Raw genomic sequence first — 27,652 nt, 5'->3', positions numbered from 1 at the left:
GCCGCCCAGGAAGAACCCACCTTACGAGTAGAGTGGGCCTTAACAGACGTAGGACACGGCAATACTGCCGTAGAATACGCATGCTGGACAGTGAACCTGATCCAGCGAGAGATCGTCTGCTTAGAAGCAGGACACCAAAGTTTCTTTGGATCATACAGGACAGAGAGTCCGATTTCACATAGATTTTCAGAGCCCTTACAACATCCAAGGACTTTGATGAAATTGAGGAGTCAGTAGCAACTGGCACCACAATAGGTTGGTTGGTTGATATGAAATGCTGACACAACCTTCGGAAGGAACTGCTGCTGTGTCCGGAGCTCAGCTCTATCTTCATGGAAGATCAAGTAGGGGCTCTTACAAGACAAAGCCCCCAACTCTGACACACGTCTAGCAGAAGCTAAGGCCAACAAAGTGACCGCCTTCCACGTAAGAAACTTGACCTCAACCCCCAGTAGAGGTTCGAACCAATCCGACTGGAGGAACTGTAACACCACGTTAAGATCCCAGGGCGCCGTAGGCGGCACAAAGGGAGGCTGGATGTGCAGAACCCCTTTCAAGAAACTCTGAACTTCAGGAAGGGAAGCCAATTGTTTCTGGAAGAAAATGGATAGGGACGAAATCTGGACCTTTACGGATCCCAATCTCAGATCCATATCCACACCTGCTTGCAGGAAGAGGAGAAACCGTCCCAGTTGACACTCCACCGTAGGAAACTTCTTGGACTCACACCAAGATACATATTTTTTCCAAATACGATGGTAATGTTTAGACGTTACTCCTTTCCTAGCCTGTATCAGGGTAGGAATAACCTTGTTCAGAATGCCCTTCCGAGCTAATATCTGGCGTTCAACCTCCATGCCATCAAACGTAGCTGCGGTAAGTCTTGATAAGCGAACGGCCCCTGCTGTAGCAGGTCCTCCCGAAGAGGAAGAGGCCTCGGCTCTTCTAGCAGTAGATCCAGAAGATCCACGTACTAAGCCCTTTTTGGCCAGTCCGGAGCAATGAGGATTGCCTGAACTCTTGTTCTCCTTATGAGTTTTAGAACTCTTAGAATGATTGGAAGTGGAGGAAACACGCAAACCGACTGGAACACCCACGGAGTCACTAGGGCGTCCACCGCGACGACTTGCCGGTCCCTTGACCTGGAACAATACCGCCGAAGCTTCTTGTTGAGACGAGAGGCCATCATGTCTATTTGAGGTACACTCCAAAGATCTGTTACCTCTGTGAACACCTCGGGATGGAGTCCCCACTCTCCTGGATGGAGATCGTGTCTGCTGAGGAAGTCCGCTTGCCAGTTGTCTACTCCCGGAATGAAGATTGCTGACAGCGCCAACGTGTGTTTTTCTGCCCAGAGGATTATTCTTGTTACCTCGGACATTGCAGCTTTGCTCTTCGTTCCGCCCTGTCGGTTTATGTAAGCCACCATCATTACATTGTCCGACTGCACTTGAATGGCTCGATCTTGCAGAAGATGGGCCGCTTGGAGAAGACCTTTGTAGACGGCTCTTAGTTCCAGAATGTTTATTGGAAGGCTGAATTTCACGCTTGACCACCTTCCTTGGAAGGTTTTCCCCTGAGTGACTGCGCCCCAGCCCCGGAGACTTGCATCCGTGGTTAGAAGGATCCAGTCCTGAATCCCGAACCTGCGGACCTCCAGAAGGTGAGGTAGTTGCAGCCACCAGAGGAGTGATATCCTGGCTTTCGGCGACAGACGTATTCTCTGCTGCATGTGTAGATGAGATCCCGATCACTTGTCCAGGAGATCCAGTTGGAAGGCCCGAGCATGAAACCTTCCATACTGTAGAGCCTCGTAAGAGGCCACCAACTTCCCCAGAAGGCGAATGCACAGATGAACCGAAACCCGGGCTGGCTTCAGGACATCCCGGACTATTGATTGTATCACCAACGTTTTCTCCTCCGGTAGAAACACATTCTGCACTTCCGTGTCGAGGATCATTCCCAGAAAAGACAACCTCCTGGTCGGCTCCAAATGTGATTTTGGAAGATTCAGGATCCAACCGTGTGCCCTGAGAAGATGAGTCATGAGAACAATGGACTGCAACAGCTTTTCACTTGACGACGCCTTTATCAGCAGATCGTCCAGATATGGGATTATGTTCACCCCCTGTCTGCGGAGGAGATCCATCATCTCTGCCATCACCTTGGTGAACACCCTCAGTGCTGTGGAGAGGACGAATGGCAGTGCCTGAAATTGATAGTGACTGTCTAACAGTGCAAATCTGAGATAAGCCTGGTGCGGCGGCCAAATCGGAACGTGGAGGTACACATCCTTGATGTCCAAGGATACCAGAAATTCTCCCTCCTCTAGACCTGAAATCACCACTCTCAGAGACTCCATTTTGAATTTGAACGCCCTCAGATAAGGGTTTAACGACTTCAAGTTCAAAATCGGTCTGACCGAACCATCTGGTTTCGGTACCACAAAAAGGTTTGAATAATAACCCTTGTTTTGCATATGATAGCCCTGTCTGTCAGTAAAGCTAGTAAGCCTGATTTGAAGAAACGGTGAGGCGGGAGTTCTTGAAACTCGAGTCTGTACCCAGGGATCCAGGCCGGAGGACACCCCGACGTGGCTGAAACGTCTGAGTCTCGCACCCACCAGGCCGTCTTCCAGGCTGTGTGGTCCACCATCATGCTGAGGATTTTGAGGAACCAGAAGCAGGTTTCTGGACCTGGGAGCCTGCGGGTGCAGGCCTTCTGGATTTTCCATGACCACCTCTAAAGAAGGTGGCAGGAGGCTTGGACTTTTTTGTCTTAGCGGTCCGAAAGGACTGTGACACAGCTGAAGAAAAAGGTTTTTTCGTAGGTGGTGTAGCAGAGGGAAGGAAAGGTGACTTACCCGTGGTTGCCGTGGAAATCCACGCATCCAATGCTTCCCCAAATAGAGCCTGACCTGTGTCTGACACTTCTCCTGGATTCCGTGTCTGCAGACCATTGGCATAGTCAGAGTACCCTGCAAGTTGATACCGACATCGAAGATATCCGCGCAGTCAGCGTACCCAGGTCCTTCATGGATTCCTCCATGAACCCCGCAGAATCCTGTATGTTACAGAAAAACAATTCAATATCACTCCTATCCACTGAATCTAAGTAATGTGCCTGACCACTTTACTATGGCTTTAGAAATCCATGCACAGGCGATAGTCGGCCTTAACGCCGCTCCTGAAGCAGTGTAAATGGATTTGAGTGTAGTGACAATCTTACGATCAGCCGGTTCTTTTAACACAGTAGATCCTGGAACAGGTAAAACCACCTTTTTAGAAAGTCTGGAGACATATGCGTCAACAATGGGTGGGTTTTCCCATTTTTTCCTATCCTCCTCAGGGAAGGGAAAAGCAACCAGAACCCCCCTTAGGGATCTGGAATTTTTTCTCCGGGTTCTCCCAGGATTTTTCAAATATGGCGTTTAATTCTTTAAACAGTGAAGTAAGCCTCCCCAACCTGCTCAGGTGGCGTGTCAGTATTATTTAACACATCTCTAATGGCCTCAATCATGAGCTGCACCCTCTTAGCAAGGGATACCGCCCCCCTCAGCACGTCCCCATCACCGTCTGCAGTATCAGAGTCGGTATCCGTGTCATCTTGCATAATTTGGGAAAGTGAACGTTTCTGTGGGAACATGCTGGGGAATATTGCAGGAATAGGAACAGAGCCTGACCACAATGCCATAGATTTCTTTAACACCTGAGTTTCAATCTCAGTATTAGCTACCCTAGTAGAGATCTGAGAGATCATTCCTTTGACAGAAGTTAACCACTCAGGCTCAACAATAGGGATCTGAGACAAGGCATTACATTCCTGTGTACATGGAATGGATTCCTCCTGAGAGGAAATCTCTTCTACAGCATAAGACAAAGAGTCCCTAGACATGGCTATGTGAGATTATAAAAAAAGAAAAAACACCCACCCACACACACAGAAATGTCAGCTACATAGTCCCCCCCCCCAAGCATGACACAGAGGGACACAGAAATTAGAGCCAACCCACACACACAGCGCTACAGAGGTAGCTCAAATAAAACTACCAGCGCTATCAGTGTACCTTGATAGGTTACACAGACTTTACGCAGCCTCCCCTCCCCCCTTTTATAACCTCCTGGTACCGCACAGGATAGCTAGAGGCGTGTGGAGGGACAACTCTCCCTGTCAGCGTCTGTGGAATAGGAGCTGCAGGCAGGAAAATGGCGCTGAACGCTGCTAGGTCCGCTCTGAGGAGAAGCTCCGCCCCCTGAACATGGCGCTGCTTCCTGCTCTGGAGTTGTATTATACTGGCCTGAGGTGTGTGCTGGCAGTGATCCGGGGTCCCTGACAGGCTTGCCGACCAGTTTAGGGTGTATGCGCTGACTCAGGGCGCCCCTCACAGCGCTGCACTAAGTACCACTGCGCTCCCTACCCTGTTGCCGCCATCTTCAAACTGGCTCCCCGCTTGCTAGGGGGGCCGGTGACTTACTCACCACAAACATCTTCTGGCTCTGTTAGGGGGTGGCGGCATGCTGCTGGGGTGAGCGGTCGCCTGCGGCGGCTAACGATCTATCCCCTCAGGAGCCCAGTGTCCTGTCAGCGAAGAAAGTGGCTCTCACCCCGTAGGGGAGGACACTACTCCCCCCCTAAGTCGGGAGGCTGTTTCCAGCAGCCTCCCTGTGCCTAACTTACTCTTAAAAAAAAATAAAACTAAAGAAGCTCTAGGAGCTCCCCTAGCTGTGACTGGCTCCTCCGGGCATATTATCTAAACTGAGTCTGGTAGGAGGGGCATAGAGGGAGGAGCCAGCCCACACTATTAAACTCTTAAAGTGCCAGTGGCTCCTAGTGGACCAGTCTATACCCCATGGTACTAATGTGGAGAGCATCCTCTAGGACGTAAGAGAAATTTAAATGATCATTATGTAAATGGCTGCAACAGGGACACCCCAATAGTACACAAACACGACAAGATTCTCCCTGAAAATGCATATTCACAATTACTTTACTCAGCAGCAATTGATCGGAACTGGTGCAGGTGTCAGTGCATGCCGTATTTTGCCTCTAATGATCCATGCCGATTAGCTATGCGGGGAATCTTGTATAGTAACACAATGCCTCTCTGCCATGACAGGCATATAAACCACTAAGAGGAGCAGCTGAGATCAAAAGGAGATTGCGATTAAAAGTGCTGAGGACACGCCTGACACTGTGCATGAGAATGAAAGAGAAAGCACACCCTCTGTATGAGCAGCTTTCGAGACGTCCCATCACAGCATTTCAATGGTGTTTAGTGAACTTTGGATTTGGCTATTCCAAAACCTTCACTCTTTTCTTTTTAGATTATTCAGGGACTCATTTATCAACGAGTGATAAAACTTGTTGTGTATGATAAATGGTGCTCCGGCCAATCATGTCATGTGAGAGCAGATTGGCGGGAGCACCATTTATCATATGCAACGAGTTTTATCATACACAACGAATTCTATCACCCGTTGACAAATGGGCTCCTCAGCTGGAGATTTTATGATGTGCTTAGCCTCATCGTGCTGTTGCAAGGTCCAGTTTTGCCAAACTTCAGCTGGAACTGGTATCAGACAGTAATAACTATTAGCACAAGTAATAGCGCCAATCCAACGTAGGCACCCCAAAATCATCACAATACACAACATACAACACTAAAACACTAACACATAAAAATATGATGAACCAACCATGATTAGGTGTGATAGTAATTGAAAACATACAAAATAACAATTTAATAAAGCAGTGAAAAAAGTGTAGTAAGTTTAGACCTGAAGTATAGCATTACTTAACAATAATAATGTCCAAATAACTAATGTGTAATTTATATATTCAATTGTCAATAAAACATATTTATATTTTCCTCTAAAAAAAACTCAGGTATACCATGGTTTACTTAATGACCCCAAAGTGTCCAGTTGTATCAGTGCAAAACAATTTCAAATCACCGTCACTCCGCAACCATTGCTTTACAGCTGGTATGTTGTTCTCATGATAGGTATGTGGTCAATAGCTCTACAGTGTCTGGTTAGGCAGTCACTAGGTCAACACCATATGGTCGACATGATCATTACGTTGACCTATGAAAGGTCAACAGGTACAAAAGGTTAACTTTTTCATACTTTACCACCCACGTGGACTACGATTGGGAATAGTAAGCAGTATGCAAAAATGTTGTGTCGACCATTCTCTGTTGAACTTTTGTACCTGTGAACCTTTTCCCATGTTGACCTTTCATAGGTCGACCTAATGACCATGTCGACTATTTGTCCATATCAACCTTTTCAATGTTATCCATATGGAGTCGACCTAATGATTGTAGATCTATGGAGCCGTAATCCTTGTGTAGTGTAGGGTTTTCCTACTTGCTCAGTGATTGCCTAATCCTATAGGATTAATTTTTATTTGATAAATAACTATAAAAATGTGTCACACAAATGAGTTATTTATCAAATGAGGTTAAACTTTACATTTTTAGGACCTGATGAAGATCAGATGATTGCTAATTTGTCCGAATATGTAAATAAAACAGGTTGTTTTTTTCACCGACTGTATACACCAGGCATTCCCAACCACGGTCCTCAAGGCACACTAACAGTGCAGGTTTTAGTGATATCCAGGCTTCAGCACAGGTGACTTAATTAGTAGCTCAGTTATTTTGATTTAACCATCTGTGCTGCAGCCTGGATATCACTAAAACCTGCCCTGTTGGTGTGCCTTGAGGACCGTGGTTGGGAATGCCTGGTATACACACTCACATGTAACATCACAAAGTAACTAATGACACAGCATTAAAGTATAAAATTAAAAATATAAGTGGTAATATATATCTTACCTGTAGGGAGTGGTGGATACCCACCCATTGGAGGATAGCCGGGATAACTCATTGTTTAAATGTGATGGAAATTCAGCAGCTGGAAAGATAGGTTACATATTATTACAAAAATGTACACAATGTTACAGTGCCCCCATCCCACACACACTGCTTGCATTATCCCATGCCATTAACAATATACTACCAATTCACAAGTAGATTAATTAAATAATCCCCACTAAACAAAAATCACTTGACTAGTATACAGTGCAAAGCAGCACCACATGACCGACGAGATAACCAGTATACAGTGCAGAGCCCATTATTTGATGAGATGACCAGTACACAGTGCAGAGCTTCGTCATCTGACGAAATGAGCAATATACAGTGCAGAGCTCTGTCACCTGATCAGATGACCAATATACAGTGCAGAGCCATGTTATTTGATGAGATGACCAGTACACCGTGCAGAGCTTTGTGATCTGACGAGATGACCAGTTTACAGTGCAGAGCTGTCACCAGACCAGTACACAGTGAAGAGCTCTGTCACCTGACGAGATGACCAGCATACAGTGCAGAGCCCATTATTTTATGAGATGACCAGTACACAGTGCAGAGCTTTGTCATTTGACGAAATGATCAATATACAGTGCGGAGTTCTGTTACCTGACGAGATGACCTATATACAGTGCAGAGCTCTGTCACCTGACGAGTTGACCAATATAAAGTGCAGAGCTCTGTCACCTGACGAGATGACCAATATACAGTGCAGAGCCCATTATTTGATGAGATGACCAGTACACAGTGCAGACCAGTACACAGTGCAGAGCTTCGTCATCTGACGAGACAACCAATATACAGTGCAGAGCCCTGTCACCTGACGAGATGACCATTATTACAGTGCAGAGCCCTGTTATTTTATGAGATGACCAGCCCGTCATATGATGAGATGAGATGATCTGTTTCTACTCACTTGCCACAGAAAATTTAACCTGTTGCAAGAAACCAAAGCAATTTTGGTTACATTTTCCTTCAACTCTGCCAAAGGTCACTAAAATATTTTATTTATGTGTAACGACATCCAGGAATATATTACATCCAATCAGGAGAGGATGCGAAGGGAATCCGTTTGTGAGACTGACATATTTTCAAAAACTTTGAATGTTAGACCTGTTTGTTACAAAAGCTTTGGCTTATTATGCAATCAGAAATTCATGTGACTCTGTAAGAACCAAACAGCAAACTAATCTAGATGACAAGCATTTTCTCTAGAAAGTGTTCTGTGATAAGGGAGGATTATTTGTCAGAGCTTGGACAATGATAAAGTAGCAGCCAATCAGCTACGTTCATTTTACAGGCTGTGTTTAATAAATGACAGTCAGGAGCTGATTGGTTAGTACTTTAACTCTCTCCAAGCTTTGACAAATCCCACCCAGTGTTGTTTTGAAAGCCCTACAATGCTTAAGTTCATATGCCGTTGTTGAACATGCTCCCAGGAAGGAACACAGTTGTGTAGTGGCTAGCATTTTTGCCTCACACCATTTTACAATTGCTCTGGTTTCCTCTAACACTACAACAACAAAAAACAACATACTGGTAGTGCAATTGGATTCTGGAAAAATGAACCCTAGTGTTTATATGTGCGAGTGCTAATATGTTTGGGAATTTAGACTGTAAGCTCCAACGGGGCAGGAAGTGATATGAATGACACACATTCTTTGTCCAAAGCTGTAAAAAATAAGAATTTACTTACCGATAATTCTATTTCTCGTAGTCCGTAGTGGATGCTGGGGACTCCGTCAGGACCATGGGGATTAGCGGCTCCGCAGGAGACAGGGCACAAAAGTAAAAGCTTTAGGATCAGGTGGTGTGCACTGGCTCCTCCCCCTACGACCCTCCTCCAAGCCTCAGTTAGGATACTGTGCCCGGACGAGCGTACACAATAAGGAAGGATTTTGAATCCCGGGTAAGACTCATACCAGCCACACCAATCACACTGTACAACCTGTGATCTGAACCCAGTTAACAGCATGATAACAGCGGAGCATCTGAAAAGATGGCTCACAACAATAATAACCTGATTTTTGTAACAATAACTATGTACAAGTATTGCAGACAATCCGCACTTGGGATGGGCGCCCAGCATCCACTACGGACTACGAGAAATAGAATTATCGGTAAGTAAATTCTTATTTTCTCTGACGTCCTAAGTGGATGCTGGGGACTCCGTCAGGACCATGGGGATTATACCAAAGCTCCCAAACGGGCGGGAGAGTGCGGATGACTCTGCAGCACCGAATGAGAGAACTCCAGGTCCTCCTCAGTCAGGGTGTGCCCCTGACCAAGTATCAGCTCGGCAAAGTTGTAAAGCCGAGACCCCTCAGGCAGCCGCCCAAGATGAGCCCACCTTCCTTGTGGAATGGGCATTTACATATTTTGGCTGTGGCAGGCCTGCCACAGAATGTGCAAGCTGAATTGTACTACACATCCAACTAGCAATCGTCTGCTTAGAAGCAAGAGCACCCAGTTTGTTGGGTGCATACAGGATAACAGCAAGTCAGTTTTCCTGACTCCAGCCCTCCTGGAAACTATATTTTCAGGGCCCTGACAACATCTAGCAACTTGGAGTCCTCCAAGTCCCTAGTAGCCGCAGGTACCACAATAAGCTGGTTCGGGTGAAACACTGACACCACCTTAGGGAGAAACTGGGGATGAGTCCGCCGCTCTGCCCTGTCCGAATGGACAATCAGATATGGGCTTTTTTGAGACAAACGCCGCCAATTCTGACACTCGCCTGGCCGAGGCCAGGGCCAACAGCATGGTCACTTTCCCTGTGAGATATTTCAAATCCACAGATTTGAGCGGTTTAAACCAATGTGATTTTAGGAATCCCAGAACTACGTTGAGATCCCACAGTGCCACTGGAGGCACAAAAGGGGGTTGTATATGCAGTACTCCCTTGACAAACTTCTGGACTTCAGGAACTGAAACCAATTCTTTCTGGAAGAAAATCGACAGGGCCGAAATTTGAACCTTAATGGACCCCAATTTGAGGCCCATAGACACTCCTGTTTGCAGGAAATGCAGGAAACGACCGAGTTGAAATTTCTTCATGGGGCCTTCCTGGCCTCACGCCACGCAACATATTTTCGCCACATGTGGTGATAATGTTGTGGGGTCACCTCCTTCCTGGCTTTTACCAGGGTAGGAATGACCTCTTCCGGAATGTCTTTTTCCCTTAGGATCCGGCGTTCAACCGCCATGCCGTCAAACGCAGCCGCGGTAAGTCTTGGAACAGACATGGTACTTGCTGAAGCAAGTCCCTTCTTAGCGGCAGAGGCCATGAGTCCTCTGTGAGCATCTCTTGAAGTTCCGGGTACCAAGTCCTTCTTGGCCAATCCGGAGCCACGAGTATAGTTCTTACTCCTCTACGTCTTATAATTCTCAATACCTTGGGTATGAGAAGCAGAGGAGGGAAGACATACACCGACTGGTACACCCACGGTGTTACCAGAACGTCCACAGCTATTGCCTGAGGGTCTTTTGACCTGGCGCAATACTTGTCCAGTTTTTTGTTCAGGCGGGACGCCATCATGTCCACCTTTGGTCTTTTCCAACGGTTCACAATCATGTGGAAGACTTCCCGATGAAGTCCCCACTCTCCCGGGTGGAGGTTGTGCCTGCTGAGGAAGTCTGCTTCCCAGTTGTCCACTCACGGAATGAACACTGCTGACAGTGCTATCACATGATTTTCCGCCCAGCGAAAAATCCTTGCAGTTTCTGCCATTGCCCTCCTGCTTCTTGTGCCGCCCTGTCTGTTTACGTGGGCGACTGCCGTGATGTTGTCCCACTGGATCAATACCGGCTGACCTTGAAGCAGAGGTCTTGCTAAGCTTAGAGCATTGTAAATTGCCCTTAGCTCCAGTATATTTATGTGGAGAAAAATCTCCAGACTTGATCACACTCCCTGGAAATTTTTTCCCTGTGTGACTGCTCCCCAGCCTCTCAGGCTGGCCTCCGTGGTCACCAGCATCCAATCCTGAATGCCGAATCTGCGGCCCTCTAGAAGATGAGCACTCTGTAACCACCACAGGAGAGACACCCTTGTCCTTGGAGATAGGGTTATCCGCTGATGCATCTGAAAATGCGATCCGGACCATTTGTCCAGCAGATCCCACTGAAAAGTTCTTGCGTGGAATCTGCCGAATGGAATCGCTTCGTAATAAGCCACCATTTTTCCCAGGACTCTTGTGCAATGATGCACTGACACTTTTCCTGGTTTTAGGAGGTTCCTGACTAGCTCGGATAACTCCCTGGCTTTCTCCTCCGGGAGAAACACCTTTTTCTGGACTGTGTCCAGAACCATCCCTAGGAACAGCAGACGTGTCGTCGGAAACGGCTGCGATTTTGGATATTTAGAATCCACCCGTGCTGTCGTAGAACTACTTGAGATAGTGCTACTCCGACTTCCAACTGTTCTCTGGACCTTGCCCTTATCAGGAGATCGTCCAAGTAAGGGATAATTAAGACGCCTTTTCTTTGAAGAAGAATCATCATTTCGGCCATTACTTTGGTAAAGACCCGGGGTGCCGTGGACAATCCAAACGGCAGCGTCTGAAACTGATAGTGACAGTTCCGTACCACGAACCTGAGGTACCCTTGGTGAGAAGGGCAATTTGGGACATGGAGGTAAGCATCCTTGATGTCCAGGGACACCATATAGTCCCCTTCTTCCTGGTTCGCTATCACTGCTCTGAGTGACTCCATCTTGATTTGAACCTTTGTATGTAAGTGTTCAAAGATTTCCCATTTAGAATAGGTCTCACCGAGCCGTCTGGCTTCAGTACCACAATATAGTGTGGAATAATACCCCTTTCCTTGTTGTAGGAGGGGTACTTTGATTATCACCTGCTGGGAATACAGCTTGTGAATTGTTTCCAATACTGCCTCCCTGTCGGAGGAAGACGTTGGTAAAGCAGACATCAGGAGCCTGCGAGGGGGAGACATCTCGAATCTCCAGTCTGTACCCCTGGGATACTACTTGTAGGATCCAGGGGTCCACTTGCGAGTGAGCCCACTACGCGCTGAAACTCTTGAGACGACCCCCCACCGCACTTGAGTCCGCTTGTACGGCCCCAGCGTCATGCTGAGGACTTGGCAGAAGCTGTGGAGGGCTTCTGTTCCTGGGAATGGGCTGCCTGCTGCAGTCTTCTTCCCTTTCCTCTATCCCTGGGCAGATATGACTGGCCTTTTGCCCGCTTGCCCTTATGGGGACGAAAGGACTGAGGCTGAAAAGACGGTGTCTTTTTCTGCTGAGATGTGATTTGGGGTAAAAAAGGTGGATTTTCCAGCTGTTGCCGAGGCCACCAGGTCCGATGGACCGACCCCAAATAACTCCTCCCCTTTATACGGCAATACTTCCATGTGCCGTTTGGAATCTGCATCACCTGACCACTGTCGTGTCTATAAACATCTTCTGGCAGATATGGACATCGCACTTACTCTTGATGCCAGAGTGCAAATATCCCTCTGTGCATCTCGCATATATAGAAATGCATCCTTTAAATGCTCTATAGTCAATAAAATACTGTCCCTGTCAAGGGTATCAATATTTTCAGTCAGGGAATCCGACCAAGCCACCCCAGCGCTGCACATCCAGGCTGAGGCGATCGCTGGTTGCAGTATAACACCAGTATGTGTGTATATACCTTTTTAGGATATTTTCCAGCCTCTCAGCTGGCTCCTTGAGGGCGGCCCTATCTGGAGACGGTACCGCCACTTGTTTTGATAAGCGTGTGAGCGCCTTATCCACCCTAAAGGGTGTTTCCCAACGCGCCCTAACTTCTGGCGGGAAAGGGTATACCGCCAATAATTTTCTATCGGGGGAAACCCACGCATCATCACACACTTCATTTAATTTATCTGATTCAGGAAAAACTACAGGTAGTTTTTTCACACCCCACATAATACCCTTCTTGTGGTACTTGTAGTATCAGAAATATGTAACACCTCCTTCATTGCCCTTAACATGTAACGTGTGGCCCTAAAGGAAAATACGTTTGTTTCTTCACCGTCGACACTGGAGTCAGTGTCCGTGTCTGTGTCGACCGACTGAGGTAAATGAGCGTTTTACAGCCCCTGACGGTGTTTGAGACGCCTGGACAGGTACTAATTTGTTTGCCGGCCGTCTCATGTCGTCAACCGACCTTGCAGCGTGTTGACATTATCACGTAATTCCTTAAATAAGCCATCCATTCCGGTGTCGACTCCCTAGAGAGTGACATCACCATTTCAGGCAATTGCTCTGCCTCCTCACCAACATCGTCCTCATACATGTCGACACACACGTACCGACACACAGCACACACACAGGGAATGCTCTGATAGAGGACAGGACCCCACTAGCCCTTTGGGGAGACAGAGGGAGAGTTTGCCAGCACACACCAAAAACGCTATAATTATACAGGGACAACCTTTATATAAGTGTTTTTCCCTTATAGCATTTTAATATATATATACATATCGCCAAATAAGTGCCCCCCCTCTCTGTTTTAACCCTGTTTCTGTAGTGCAGTGCAGGGGAGAGCCTGGGAGCCTTCCCACCAGCATTTCTGTGAGGGAAAATGGCGCTGTGTGCTGAGGAGAATAGGCCCCACCCCCTTTTCGGCGGGCTTCTTCTCCCGTTTTTCTGAGACCTGGCAGGGGTTAAATACATCCATATAGCCCCCAGGGGCTATATGTGATGTATTTTTAGCCAGAATAAGGTACTATCATTGCTGCCCAGGGCGCCCCCCCCCAGCGCCCTGCACCCTCAGTGACCGCTGCTATGAAGTGTGCTGACAACAATGGCGCACAGCTGCAGTGCTGTGCGCTACCTTATTAAGACTGAAGAGTCTTCTGCCGCCGTTTCTGGACCTTCACTTTTCGGCATCTGCAAGGGGGGTCGGCGGCGCGGCTCCGGGACGAACCCCAGGGTGAGACCTGTGTTCTGACTCCCTCTGGAGCTAATGGTGTCCAGTAGCCTAAGAAGCCAATCCATCCTGCACGCAGGTGAGTTCACTTCTCTCCCCTAAGTCCCTCGTAGCAGTGAGCCTGTTGCCAGCAGGACTCACTGAAAATAAAAAACCTAACAACTTTTACTCTAAGCAGCTCTTTAGGAGAGCCACCTAGATTGCACCCTTCTCGGCCGGGCACAAAAATCTAACTGAGGCTTGGAGGAGGGTCATAGGGGGAGGAGCCAGTGCACACCACCTGATCCTAAAGCTTTTACTTTTGTGCCCTGTCTCCTGCGGAGCCGCTAATCCCCATGGTCCTGACGGAGTCCCCAGCATCCACTTAGGACGTCAGAGAAATTGGTGCTGTTATTGTACATTGTCATCTGAACACGAAAGCTAGTACATAACTAGCTGTTACTATACACAGTGCTGGCGAGTGTTACCCATGAAACGTGGGACTTACAGCAACATTTACCTTGGAAACACTGCCCAGGACACAGCTGCAGCCACAAACAATCTTCCTGGCTTTGTTTGCAGGAACAGACATACAGATAGAGAAGGGTGGATCTCCCAGCCACAGCTTTGTTATGGACGAGGCCTAGCGATGCCTGTGGGCCTAATGCACTTAGGGAGTGATTGCTAGGAGAACAGCTAAAGCAGCTGTCAAACACGCTCCACTCCCACACACAAGCAAACACGTGAGCACTTAGCCTGCCTAGTAACCAACATCATGCTAAATATGAATACAGTATTAGTTGGTAGCTAATTACTATTAACCCAGACACCTTGAAGGGACACTAATCATGAACAGAAGAGTCATAAAACGCAGAACTATATATTGTATATGAAGATATTTTTCTATATACAAAACTTTTGGCCAGTACTCAAACGGACGCATGCTGCAATAAAGACTGGTAACAGCTTTTTAAAACAATATGTTTGTGGTAGCTCAATTTTATAAGAGAATCAGACATCATAGAGGAAGGTAGGCCTGAGCTAGGACTGCCACAATTCATTTATGGGGATGGGTACATTTTTTAGAAATGGGGAAATTGTCTTATTGAAAGGGAAACGAAGTGTATGTACTTTAGGTAAATGATTTTTAAACAAACACAAGATATCCCACCCACTGCCTTATGTATATACGTACACGTGGAAGATAGAAACAGTTACATAGTGGTAGGCAGACTGCTGACAAATATTAGGATTAGCAATTAGAAACTACAACTTGAAGCCACAGATTATTAGAGATGGATTAAGTATGGGATCCCGGTAGACCAACGCCAGAATCCTGACAGACAGAATTTCGGCAGCGAGCGCAGCAAGTCCCCTCGTAAGCTCCCTGCATTTGCTATGCTTCGGATTCAGTGGCACTATTCTATTCCCCCTCGGGTGGTGGCGTGGACCACCACCCAAGGGGGAGTACTGGGCTTCAGTCGGAATTCCGGGAGTTGGCATTTACACATCTGTCGAGATTGCGGCATTGGGTTTCCTAACACTGGGATCCCGACAGGTGGCATATTGACTACATCCCATAGAGATAACCTCTTACCGTGCATCCTTTTGGTTGACTCCAGCCAAGAACCTACCTGCATGAGGTTTGTGCAGGGTACACATACACTGTATTTACTTTAGATTTCCTTTCACACTAGTGGTCATTTGGCTACTGCCTAAATACATCATTGGTGTTGATGTGTGTATGTGTTTGGGGGTCTCCGAAAGAAACCAAGAGGACAGAAATGATAATATGTGTTGGTTTCCATTTTTGAAAGAAATCCAAGATTTGTCTCTGCAGAGGGGCAGATGAAACGGAAAGAGCATATGTGAAACACAACCTGCTCATCTTTTTCATTTTGAAATGTGTATTTTAGACTTATCAACAATACTATAAAATATTACAGACACAAATGATTTAAAACTGTCATGGCAACCCAAATAAATTGTCTTTATGACACAGCACCAGTTGTGGACATGTCAATATCCTTCACAGACACATTTCATTGGCTGTGCAGCACATATATGTTTAGATATATCGGTGCATCTGGCTGTGTGTACGGGCAATCCGCCAACTGCCCATACACTTGCTGCAGACGCTGACTTCACAGCTGGGTGGGCAAATTCAAATGCCCGCGCGACTGTGATGCGAGACCGACACATTGAGCAGTGGCAAGTGTACTGTATATGCTTACCTGGGCCCTCATTCCGAGTTGATCGCTCGCAAGGCGAATTTAGCAGAGTTGCTCACGCTAAGCCTACGCCTACTGGGAGTGTATCTTAGCTTCTTAAAATTGCGACCGATGTATTCGCAATATTGCGAATACAAACTACTTAGCAGTTTCAGAGTAGCTTCAGACTTACTCGGCATCTGCGATCAGTTCACTGCTTGTCGTTCCTGGTTTGACGTCATAAACACACCCAGCGTTCGCCCAGACACTCCCCCGTTTCTCCGGCCACTCCTGCGTTTTTTCCGGAAACGGTAGCGTTTTTATCCACACGCCCCTAAAACGCCGTGTTTCCGCCCAGTAACACCCATTTCCTGTCAATCACACTACGATCGCCGGAGCGAAGAAAAAGCCGTGAGTAAAAATACTATCTTCATTGTAAAATTACTTGGCGCAGTCGCAGTGCGATTATTGCGCATGCGTACTAAGCGGAATTTCACTGCGATGCGATGAAAATTACCGAGCGAACGACTCGGAATGAGGGCCGGCATGACGGTAGGTCTGCCATCAAGTCATGACAGTGTGCACACAGCCTTAGCCCATTGCACTCCTCTTAAAGTACTGAAAGAGATCTGGAATATTTATACAGTTTTGTCTTGTACACTGTTAATAGCTATGGGGTGCCCGCATCGCACTCGGTATCCGGACCCTGGGTCGACCCCCATTAGGTCAACACTAGAAATGGGTCGACACAGACATTAGGTCGACATGAACAAGGTCGGCATGAAAAAAGATCGACATGAGTTTTTCACATTATTTTTTGGACTTTTTCATACTTTACGATCCACGTGGACTACGATTGGGAACGGTAATCTTGCCCGCAGCATGGCGAGCAAAGCGAATCATGCAAGGGATCGCGGTGCACTAATTGGGGTTCCCGGTCACTTGACGGAGAAAACGACACAAAAAAACCCAATAACTCATGTCGACCTAATGGCCGTGACGACGTATTTCTAGTGTCGATCTAGCCACTGTCCACCTAATTGGTGTCGACCCCGAGTCCCATACCCATCGCACTCAGAGCCAAAAGGTTGTTACATAGCTATTTTTCCCGGGGGCCAACACTACCAACTGTTTGTATGTAACAGTGCAGCTTTAAGTTAGACTTTGAAATCACACATTCTCCTTATCTCATGGGACTAGTCTTACAAGTTAACCATATGCCTAATATCATACTTCACACATAACACACCTTTCCTTTATATATACAGTATGTGTCTTGTTCCTTCAATGGAACAGTTTATCTTTTTTGGTTCAGTATTTATTTAAACTTGTATCCTAACTTTCAGTTCACAACAGAATACATTTTAATGAACAACAGTGACAAACAGGAACAAACTCCTTGCACACAACAGTATCATACCCAGAGAGACATACTTTTCCAGGATCTGCTCATTTCTAACATGGAAAGAAAGGATGACTGATAACAGGCTACTGACAACGCGGTCAGCTACAGAATAAGGAAAAAACAACAACAGTTCCCTGAAAGGAAAGTTGGTTTCGCAACACAATTGCCGTCTCTGTGCTCTCCACTTTTCATGGTGCGATCAGAATGATGCGACTCAGAGTGACAACTCACTGACACACCTATTTGGTGACATTAAATTGAGGAGCCCATGTAATGATCTTTCAACCAGGCATATGTGAGTGACTCACCATAACAACACTACGCAAATAACACAAACAGGACAGCTTTACAAATTATAAAAATGCAAGCTGGCCGGGAAGAACATTCTATTTGTAACTTTCACAATGTAGCTTGTGGATTAGGGACTAGTCACAGCTGCAGGGAAAATTTACTAAAGGTGTGTAAACGGTAAGATTTTTTTCTATATAGTCAAAATAATAAGGAAAGTTAGTGAAGATCACAAAGTGAAAGTCACCTTGCAATCCCGATGCGCGGTCCCGTGCGGTCGGCATCGCAAGCCTAGATAGACTGTGCAGGCAAGTCAATTTTGACTGTCTCGTAGAAAAGATAGTCAAAATTGACACTTAGCTAAAATCATACATAGTCAGTATCACAACCACAGTCATCTATGCTTGCGATACCGACCTAGCCCCTGTCGCATAGTGAGAATCGGGGTTTAGCCCAAATCTCACCATGTGTGCACACCTTAAGGTTGGAGGTTTTTTTTAGAACTGGTGATGTTGCCCATAGCAACCAGATTCTACCTATTATCTTCTAGAAGCAGCTATGGGCAACATCATCAATTCTAAAAAAAAAAAAAAAAACTCCCACCTTACTAAACTTACCCCTGGGTGTCACCTATGATAAAAATCCCAAAAACCAAACTTCAATGTTATGCAGAGTACTGCTTCTAGGGTGTAGTATGGTATGCTGGCGGTCGGGCTCCTGGCAACCAGCATACCGGCGCCGGGAGCCCGACCGCCGGCTTACCGACAGTGTGGCGAGCGCAAATTAGCCCCTTGCGGGCTCGCCACGCTATTTTATTCTCCCTCCAGGGGGGTCGTGGACCCCCACGAGGGAGAATAAGTGTCGGTATGCCGGCTGACGGGATTCCGGTGCCGGTATACTGTGCACCGGGATCCCGACAGCCGGCATACTGAAGACCACCCCTGCTTCTAGGACTGGTGGATTAAAGTATTTTGCATTAGCTGAATAGACAATTTAGGCTGTGTTAACGTGGATACAAAATATGCAAGGTTAGTGCTAGGAAACGGTTGACTGCGTGTATACACCTATAAGCCTTACAAAATACACAGGTAAAAATAAAAATAATTAAAAAACCTGCAAAAATCCCTAGTTTTTCACAAACATTTTTTGGGGTCACTCACTAAAAGGGCTTATGTTTTCCTTTCAAGATTATGGTAACAATATTTATATTGTGTTGTAGCCTAGGCACTGAAATTTCCCAAGCCATCAAGTAACTAGTTAGTTTAAAACAGAACAACCCAGCAAACCTCTATTTTACACTCATTGGACAATGAATAGTTAAATGAACCTGCTGAATCAAACGCCAGTTCAAAAGGGAGAATGGTTTAGAAGAATAAACAAGGAACACAAAATACATTCATTTTTCTGCAATGGAACTTATTATTTGTGGACATATTTGTTTAACACTGCTCCCTCCCATATCTTGTGTGGGAAAAAATCCCCCCAGCCTTCTTGCTAACATTTTAATTTGGAAACACTAAAATGTTTTTAAGCTTTACCAGGAAATGATTTTGGGCAAACCTCAACAATCCAGACCTGCTTGATTAAAACAAGAATTTTTTTTTACATTGTATTTAAAGAGATATCAACAATTTATTGCCCTATACAAGCATTTCACCAATTGTTACTAACAAAATGTTTTAGATCAGTGATTCTCAAACTGTGTGCAGGGTGCGACAGGACACTTGCAGGGGTGCCTCAAGTTGGTGGTCCAGGACCAATTCAAACTATTTATGGTCAATGTAATGGGCAAAACCAGTGCTGGTGGCTGCCGAGCATAAAATACGTGGACAAACAGAAGCAAATCTTGTCCCTCGCCACATAATTGAACCTATGGATGACAGATAAACACAATTTACTTAATTTAATATTTTTTTTCTACATTTCTCAGTAAGAAACGTTTGGCCTAGGGGTGCCATGACTTCAGTGACTGGCAGAAGACTTCAGTAACGAAGGTACAGCGCGGCGGTCGCGCTGCGCTCCATGCTCCCACACACCAACGGCACTCACGGGGTGCAGGACGCTGGGGGGGAGCGCCCTGGGCAGCAAGTTACTGAGGGTCAAAACAGCTGGCAAGAGAGGCATATTCGGTGCCCGGGCACCGTGTACGATACCTCTGCCAGTATAAAGCAGCGGCCGCGCTGCACGCCATTGCTCCCACGCACCAACAGCTTTGCAAGGGTGCAGGGTGCACGGGGGGGGGGGGGGAGGGCGCTCTGGGCAGCAATATAAACCTCTTTGTGTGTGACAAAACATGTATACAGTGCGTGGGCACTGTATACGGACCCCCACCAGCATAAAAAAGTTATTTTAATAGAGGGGCTAAAGCGTGCCGAGAAGGGCCGGAGCTTAGCCCTCACAACAAGATTCAGCGCCATTTTCTCCATGTCCCGGACAAAAGCATGTATATAGTGCAAATGAGGGGGGAGCACAGTGTTTTAGTGCTATATAGAAGGAAATATAGCACTATTTTAGATAATGGGCAGGTAATCATTATTGTTGTGCATATATCTCTATGTGTTCCCTGTCAGATATACCCACTATAGCTTTTTAGTCAACATATGTCGACATGCGTGAGTGCTCTGTCACAAACAGCTGTGGGGATCACTGTCAGCATCGCCGACGCCTGTTGGTACTTGATTCGGTAGATGCAGTATCAGCAGGTCGGTAGTTGTATGCTTGTTAAAAGTAAACACTGTATGGGAGACACAGTAGTATGTGGGTGGCCCTGTCGGCACCAACTGTTCTTACTGGGTGTAAATTAACATGCTGTAACTGCCTTATACCTGTATATATATTTATATGTATGGTACGGTTCCATGGGCCTGTAGCTCGAGCACAGACATGGTGGTATATGTGGGGAAGTGTTATTAAAATTATATACGTATACTTCCCTCGGACCCCTCGGGGTTGCAAGAATGTTATTTTGCCTGGTTACTACTCCCTGCTGTCGATGAATACTAGGTTTTCTGTCGACCATAAGGTTTCCTGCTAGATCCACAACTGGGACATTTCAGTACATGGTCATACACATTCAGAACACATTAATGTCACTAGGGACCCAACGGTTCCGGACAATCCGCTTAGATGTATGATATAGATATATAGATAGATATATATATATATATATATATATATATATATATATATATATATATATATATATATATATATATATATATATATATATATATATAGTATAGTTAGGATATGTGTGTATATGTGTATTACAATATGTATATTCATATTACGATTTCTAATGAATGCTGAAGTAACAGTATTCCTTTTCATGTGCTGGTCGCTCTGTTGATAAAGCTCTAGGTCGGCCCTGATGAGTTGGTCTTAGATCCTCTCAAGGAGCCCGAATGTTTATTCCTTTCCCGCCGCGGATAGAATACTGTGAAAGTCAACTCCTGGTCGACACGGGGCCCTGTCACAAAGGATCGTACACAGGAAGCTAAGTGATATTTTATTTCTATGCTTTGGAGTTATTTGCATTACATGCACATGGGGGAGTGTTTGCATTTGGAAGAGCATCCGATAGAATTACCCTACAGAGAGAGGGGATGTTTCTTATGTTGATTCTTCTCTATAACATTGCAGCAGGCTGCCGTGAGACTGCGGGAGGTCTGGCCGGGGGAATGCTGTGGCCGACTCCGAGAGAAACTGGAGTTTTTTTCCCTGGGACGGTGTACCGCTGTTTGGGGATGCCTCAGTTAAGTCGATCTCGGCGGATACCACTGGTAAGTCTACCTTCGTGAGTTAGATTCCCTCACAACGGTTGGTGACGCATTCTGTTGTGGGATGCAGTCATTTTAACAGGTTCATTACCGTTCTTTTTTCCCTTTCTGTGAAGATAGTCGAAGGTGAAAAAGGTAAGAGTTCTGCAGCCTTGTTAGGTTCGCAGAGGCAGATGTCATTTTCTGTGTCTACCACATCCACCGCATGTCGCTGGGTCTAGCTGGCTGGAGCCCACACCAGTGGGAACTCGTCTAATACTCTTCAGTCAGTTAGGGAATGGACTTGGGTCTGTGAGTTAATAATAGAATCCATAGGGGGACATACTGGAGTTTACAGATGATTCCCCTCACCGATTTTTCAAATAGATCTTACCGATTCTGCTCTGGTAGGGGAGGTAGTACGCGACGCCATACCAGAGTTGCGTCCGGTTCAGGACATTGTCCTGCTGTCTCTGTTTAAAAAAAAACAGGAAAAAAAACACAAAAAAACCCTGTGAAGGTAGAAAGGGGTTTAATTGCGTTTTTCTCCGCATTCAGCTTACCTGGGTTGATATCCAGGATTGTCTTTGCCATTTCACCGGAGTGATGGCAGTAGGATGGTATTCTTTCAATAGTAAGAGCCATTGTTATTCTGTACTGAGACACTCTCCTGATTAAGGCGAGGTCAAGAAACAAGTGGTGCAAATCGTTGTTTCCCTCTGACTGTTTCCAACACAGGGATTGGCTGTTGTTCCCAATGACGCAGATGTCAGAGGTGGGTATCAGAGTAGATACTGAACGGTTGAGGTTCTGTGTTTTCCTGTGGAAAGAGGTCTGAGGATCCGGAGTCGGATCAGAGTTGCAGTGACAATCCATCAATGTGTTCCGTTGATGAAGAAGATGGGTGCGGCCTAAGAGGCTTTTTCGGTGTGCAGGTCAAATCCCAGAGTGGTTTTCACGGGACCAGTTGAAAATGTGGTTCGGGTCTCACCTGCACATGCACCGGAATATAATCCTAATGGCCAGGATATCGCTCCTGAGGTGTCTGCTCAGTTCTCACCTCCTAGAGGGACGAAGGATCGGGATCCAGGATTAGATCCTGGTGCCCATGCATGCAGATCTCCGAGGATGGGGAGCAGTCCTTCCAAGGGAAGTATGTCCAGAGGAAAAGGTCAAGCTGGGAATCTTGTCTGCAATAAGCTTTCTTGAATTAAGAGCTATTTTCGACGAACATATTCTTCGTGATCTGCAGTCTTGCTTCTGTCGGACGACTTGACAGCAGTGGTGTAAGTGAGCCGCTAGGGCAGAACAAGGAGAAAAGCCGCAACAAGTTTTCCGCTGGGTGGAAAGGCTGGTAAACGCTATATTTGCAGTCTTCGTTCCGGATGTGAACGACGGAGAAATAGATTTCATCTGCAGACGCGATCTTCATCCGTGAGAAATACAGTCGTCATCGAGAAGTTTTCACAGAAGTGACAAGTCTTTGAGGTGTGCCTCAATTGGACATGTTGGCGTCTCGCCTCAACGAGAGACCTCAGGGATATTGTTCCAGGTCAAGGGACACTCAAGCTATAGCAGTGGATGCCCTCGTGACACCTTGGGTGTATTCAGTCGGTCTATGTGTCCCCTTCGCTTTCACTCTTTCTGAAGGTGATAAACGTAAGAAGAACAAAGGTTCAGGCGATCCTCGTTGTTCCGGTTTATCCAAGGAGGTCTTGGTATCCAGATCTTCAAGATTTACTCATAGAAGATCACTGGCCTCTTCCTCTACGTGAGGAACTGTTACAGCAAGATCCGGGCGTGGATCAAGACTTACCGCGGCTGCGTTTGGCTGCGGGGCGGTTGAGCAACATATTCTAGCCCGAAAGGGTATTCCCAGTGAAGTCATTTCCACACTTCTTCAGGTTAGAAAAGAAGTAACGGCAAAGCCTTACCACCGTTTTTGGCGTAAATATGTGTCTTGGTGTGAATCCAAGAAGACTTTCAGCTGGGTCGTTCTTCTCCATTCTTTGCAAGCAGGTGTGGATGCAGGTCTAAAGTTAGGCTCCATTTCAGTGCAGTTTTGGCCTTCTAAATTTTCTATCTTAAAAAAAAAAAAAAAAAAAGGAATTGGCCACCTTTCCGGAAGTTCGGACTTTTGTGAAAGGAGTACTGCATATCCAACCTCCATTTGTGCCCCCATTGGTACTGTGGGACCTTGACGTGGTGTTGCATTTTCTTGTATCACACTGATTGGAACCTTTATGAAAGGTTGTCTTAAAATTTCTCTCTTGAAAAGTGGTAATGCTATTGGCCTTGGCGACCGCAAGGCGGGTTTCGGAAGTAGCGGCTTTGTCTCACAAAAGCCCCTGTTTGATCTTCCATGTGGATAGAGCGGAATTGAGAACACTGATAATAGTCAAAAGTGGTTTCTGTGTTTCGCAGAAACCAGCCTATTTTGATGCCTGTGGTTACTTAAGCATTGGCTGATTCAAAGTCTCTCGATGTAGTCAGGGCTTTGAATATTTATGTCACCAATTTGGCTCAGATTGGGGAAACAGAGCCTCTGTTTGTCCGGTATGCTCCCAGCATGATTGGGGCGCCTGCGTCTATGCAGTCTGTTACACGCTGGATCTGTGATACGATTCGGCGTGCTCGTTTTACGGCTGGATTGCCGTTACCGAAGTCGGTGGAGACCCATTCTACTAGGAAGATGGGCTCTTCTTGGGCGGTTGCCCGAGGAGTCTCGGCGGTTCAACTTTGCCGAGCGGCTACTTGGTCGGGTTCAAACACTTTTGCTAAGCTCTACAAGTTTGATACCCTGGCTGATGGGGACCTCATGTTTGCTCAATCGGTGCTGCAGAGTCATTCGCACTCTCCCGCCCGGTCTGGAGCTTTGGTATAAACCCCATGGTCCTTACGGAGTCCCCAGCATCCTCTAGGATGTATGAGAAAATAGGATTTTGGTACCTACCGGTAAATCCTTTTCTCTTAGTCCGTAAAGGATGCTGGGCGCCCGTCCCAGTGCGTACTGTGTCTGCAGGTATTGGTTATGTTTCCACTCTTGTGGTGTTTCTTTTCTGTCAGGCTGTTACTGACGTTGTTCATGCCATAGCATGCGGTATCTTATTATTGGTTGTGTCGACACACAGGTTGTGTTACATATTCTCTCAGCATGTGGCTGTGTATTTTTCATGCCGTTGGCTGGTGTTCTATTGAATGCCACGTTCTGCGGTATGTTCGAGGTGTGAGCTGGTATGACACTCACCGTGTTAAACAATAAATTCTTTCCTCGAAATGTCAGTCTCCCTGGGCACAGTTCTCTAACTGGAGTCTGGAGGAGGGGCATAGAGGGAGGAGCCAGTTCACACCCATTCAAAGTCTTATAGTGTGCCCATGTCTCCTGCGGATCCCGTCTATACCCCATGGTCCTTACGGAGGCCCCAGCATCCTCTACGGACTAAGAGAAAAGGATTTACCGGTAGGTATTAAAATCCTATTTTTATTAAAGAGGAAAATTACTGCAGAATATGTTTTCTTTCTATTTTTTTTTATTTAATCAAATCTTCTAGAAGGAAATAGGAAACTATGTTACTACATGGAGGGGATTTCTAAAAGTGTCAGTAAATACCAAAAAATAAATACATAAATAAATAAAATAAAACAAACCAACAACAAATCACGAGGCATTTTTTAACTGACCCAATATGGTATGGGTAGTATTCTAACCATAGCACACCTTTTATGAAAGGTTTCTCAGTCTTTAATGCTGAGAAAGACAAGTAATATAATATGAATGCCTGGCAGTAAAATAATTCAGGTGCGCTCCTCAAATTAAACATGACAGGACAAGGCACAGTTGTTATGTAAAAACCCGGACAAGGGATTACTAAATATAGAGCAGTCTCTTCGTGTGACATTTATGCAAATAAAAGCTTAAAATAGGACATCATGTAGATAATAATGATGTCATCTCTCTCTGACCAACCATACACTAGTCTGAATGGTTGCCTTCCCACAGAGCCGGCCATAGCTATAGGCAAACTAGGCAATTGCCTAGGGCATTTGATATGCCCAGGGGCATCAGCAGCTTCTGCTGATTAAAATGATATGCGGCATGCCTATATTCTGTGTGTAGCATTTCATATGCAGATACAGTCTCACACAGTATAAAGGCATGCTGTATATAATTTTAATCAGCAGAAGGTGCTTGTGCATCCTAGCCACATAACAATGCAAATAAGATGCATTTTCATTAAAAAATGTGCCCGACGTTAGCACTGAGGCAAGATTTATGAGGACACATCTGTATCCAAACAGAGGCAGAGGTCACAGTGTTAGCGGTAGTGTGAGTGCTGTGTGCATGTGAGTGGGTTGGTTGTGCAGTAGTGTTCGGAATATGTGTAAGGAGCATTATGTGTGTCATGTAAAAATGCATTAATGTGCAAAATATGTATAAGGGGCACTATGTGTGTCATTATGTGTATAAGGGCATTAATAATGTGTGGCATATGTGTAACAGGGTACTACTGTATGTATGTCATTATGTGTATAGGGGCACTAACAATGTGCAGCAAATGTGTAGGGGGCACTATGTGTGTCATTATGTGTATTAGGGCATTAATAATGTGCGGCATATGTGTAAGAGACATTATGTGTAAAAGGGCATTAATAAAGGTTGTCATAATGTGTAAGCACATTATGTTTAGAAGGACATTAATAATGTGTCTCATATGTGTTAGGGGCATTACTGTGTGGAATTATGTGTTTAAGGTGCTCTTCTATGTGGTGTTGCGTATAGAAAGGGCACTACTGTGTCGTCTAATGTGAATAAAGAGCAATAGGGTGTAGTGTAATGTGAATAAGGAGCAATTCAGTGTGATGTAATGTGAATAAGGGGCTCTACTGTGAGGAGTAACGTTTATAAGGTAAAGTGATACTACTGTGGGATGTAATATTCATTATGGAAACTATCGCATGATCAAATGTGAATAAAGTGCAGTACTGTGTGGCGTATTTGGAATTGGGGTTACTATTGTGTGGCCATGCCCCTTGCCAGCAAAAACACAACCATTTTTGGGCTGTGCGCCAAATGTGCGAACTGTTCCTATTTAAAATAATAAGAATTTACTTACCGATAATTCTATTTCTCGGAGTCCGTAGTGGATGCTGGGGTTCCTGAAAGGACCATGGGGAATAGCGGCTCCGCAGGAGACAGGGCACAAAAAAGTAAAGCTTTTACCAGATCAGGTGGTGTGCACTGGCTCCTCCCCCTATGACCCTCCTCCAGACTCCAGTTAGGTACTGTGCCCGGACGAGCGTACACAATAAGGGAGGCAATTTGAATCCCGGGTAAGACTCATACCAGCCACACCAATCACACCGTACAACTTGTGATCTAAACCCAGTTAACAGTATGATAACCGAAAGAGCCTCTTAAAGATGGCTCCTTAACAATATAACCCGAATTTGTTAACAATAACTATGTACAGTATTGCAGATAATCCGCACTTGGGATGGGCGCCCAGCATCCACTACGGACTCCGAGAAATAGAATTATCGGTAAGTAAATTCTTATTTTCTCTATCGTCCTAAGTGGATGCTGGGGTTCCTGAAAGGACCATGGGGATTATACCAAAGCTCCCAAACGGGCGGGAGAGTGCGGATGACTCTGCAGCACCGAATGAGAGAATTCCAAGTCCTCATTTGCCAGGGTATCAAATTTGTAGAATTTTACAAACGTGTTTTCCCCCGACCACGTAGCTGCTCGGCAGAATTGTAATGCCGAGACCCCTCGGGCAGCCGCCCAAGATGAGCCCACCTTCCTTGTGGAATGGGCCTTAACAGATTTAGGCTGTGGCAGGCCTGCCACAGAATGAGCAAGTTGAATTGTGTTACAAATCCAACGAGCAATCGTCTGCTTAGAAGCAGGGGCACCCAACTTGTTGGGTGCATATAGTATCAACAGCGAGTCAGATTTTCTGACTTCAGCCGTCCTTGAAATGTATATTTTTAAGGCTCTGACAACGTCCAACAACTTGGAGTCCTCCAAGTCGCCAGTGGCCGCAGGCACCACAATAGGTTGGTTCAGGTGAAACGCTGATACCACCTTAGGGAGAAAATGCGGACGAGTCCTCAGTTCTGCCCTATCCGAATGGAAGATTAGATAAGGGCTTTTATAAGATAAAGCCGCCAATTCAGATACTCTCCTGGCGGAAGCCAGGGCCAGTAACATAGTCACT

General features: G+C 45.9%; 1 protein-coding gene across 1 annotated transcript in view; it reads right to left on the bottom strand.

Annotated features, from left to right (window-relative positions):
- The window catches only part of ANXA11 (annexin A11), a 152,630-nt gene that overhangs the window by 60,373 nt on the left and 64,605 nt on the right, over positions 1–27,652 (bottom strand). The window contains exon 2 of the mRNA XM_063958729.1: positions 6,842–6,920. Within this exon, the coding sequence (XP_063814799.1) occupies positions 6,842–6,893 (52 nt within the window). The 5' untranslated portion in view covers positions 6,894–6,920. The remainder of the gene's footprint in view (positions 1–6,841; positions 6,921–27,652) is intronic.

Source organism: Pseudophryne corroboree, chromosome 3, assembly GCF_028390025.1.
Source record: "Pseudophryne corroboree isolate aPseCor3 chromosome 3, aPseCor3.hap2, whole genome shotgun sequence".
Classification (NCBI taxonomy): domain Eukaryota; kingdom Metazoa; phylum Chordata; class Amphibia; order Anura; family Myobatrachidae; genus Pseudophryne; species Pseudophryne corroboree.
This window is presented reverse-complemented; position numbering and strand designations above follow the sequence as displayed.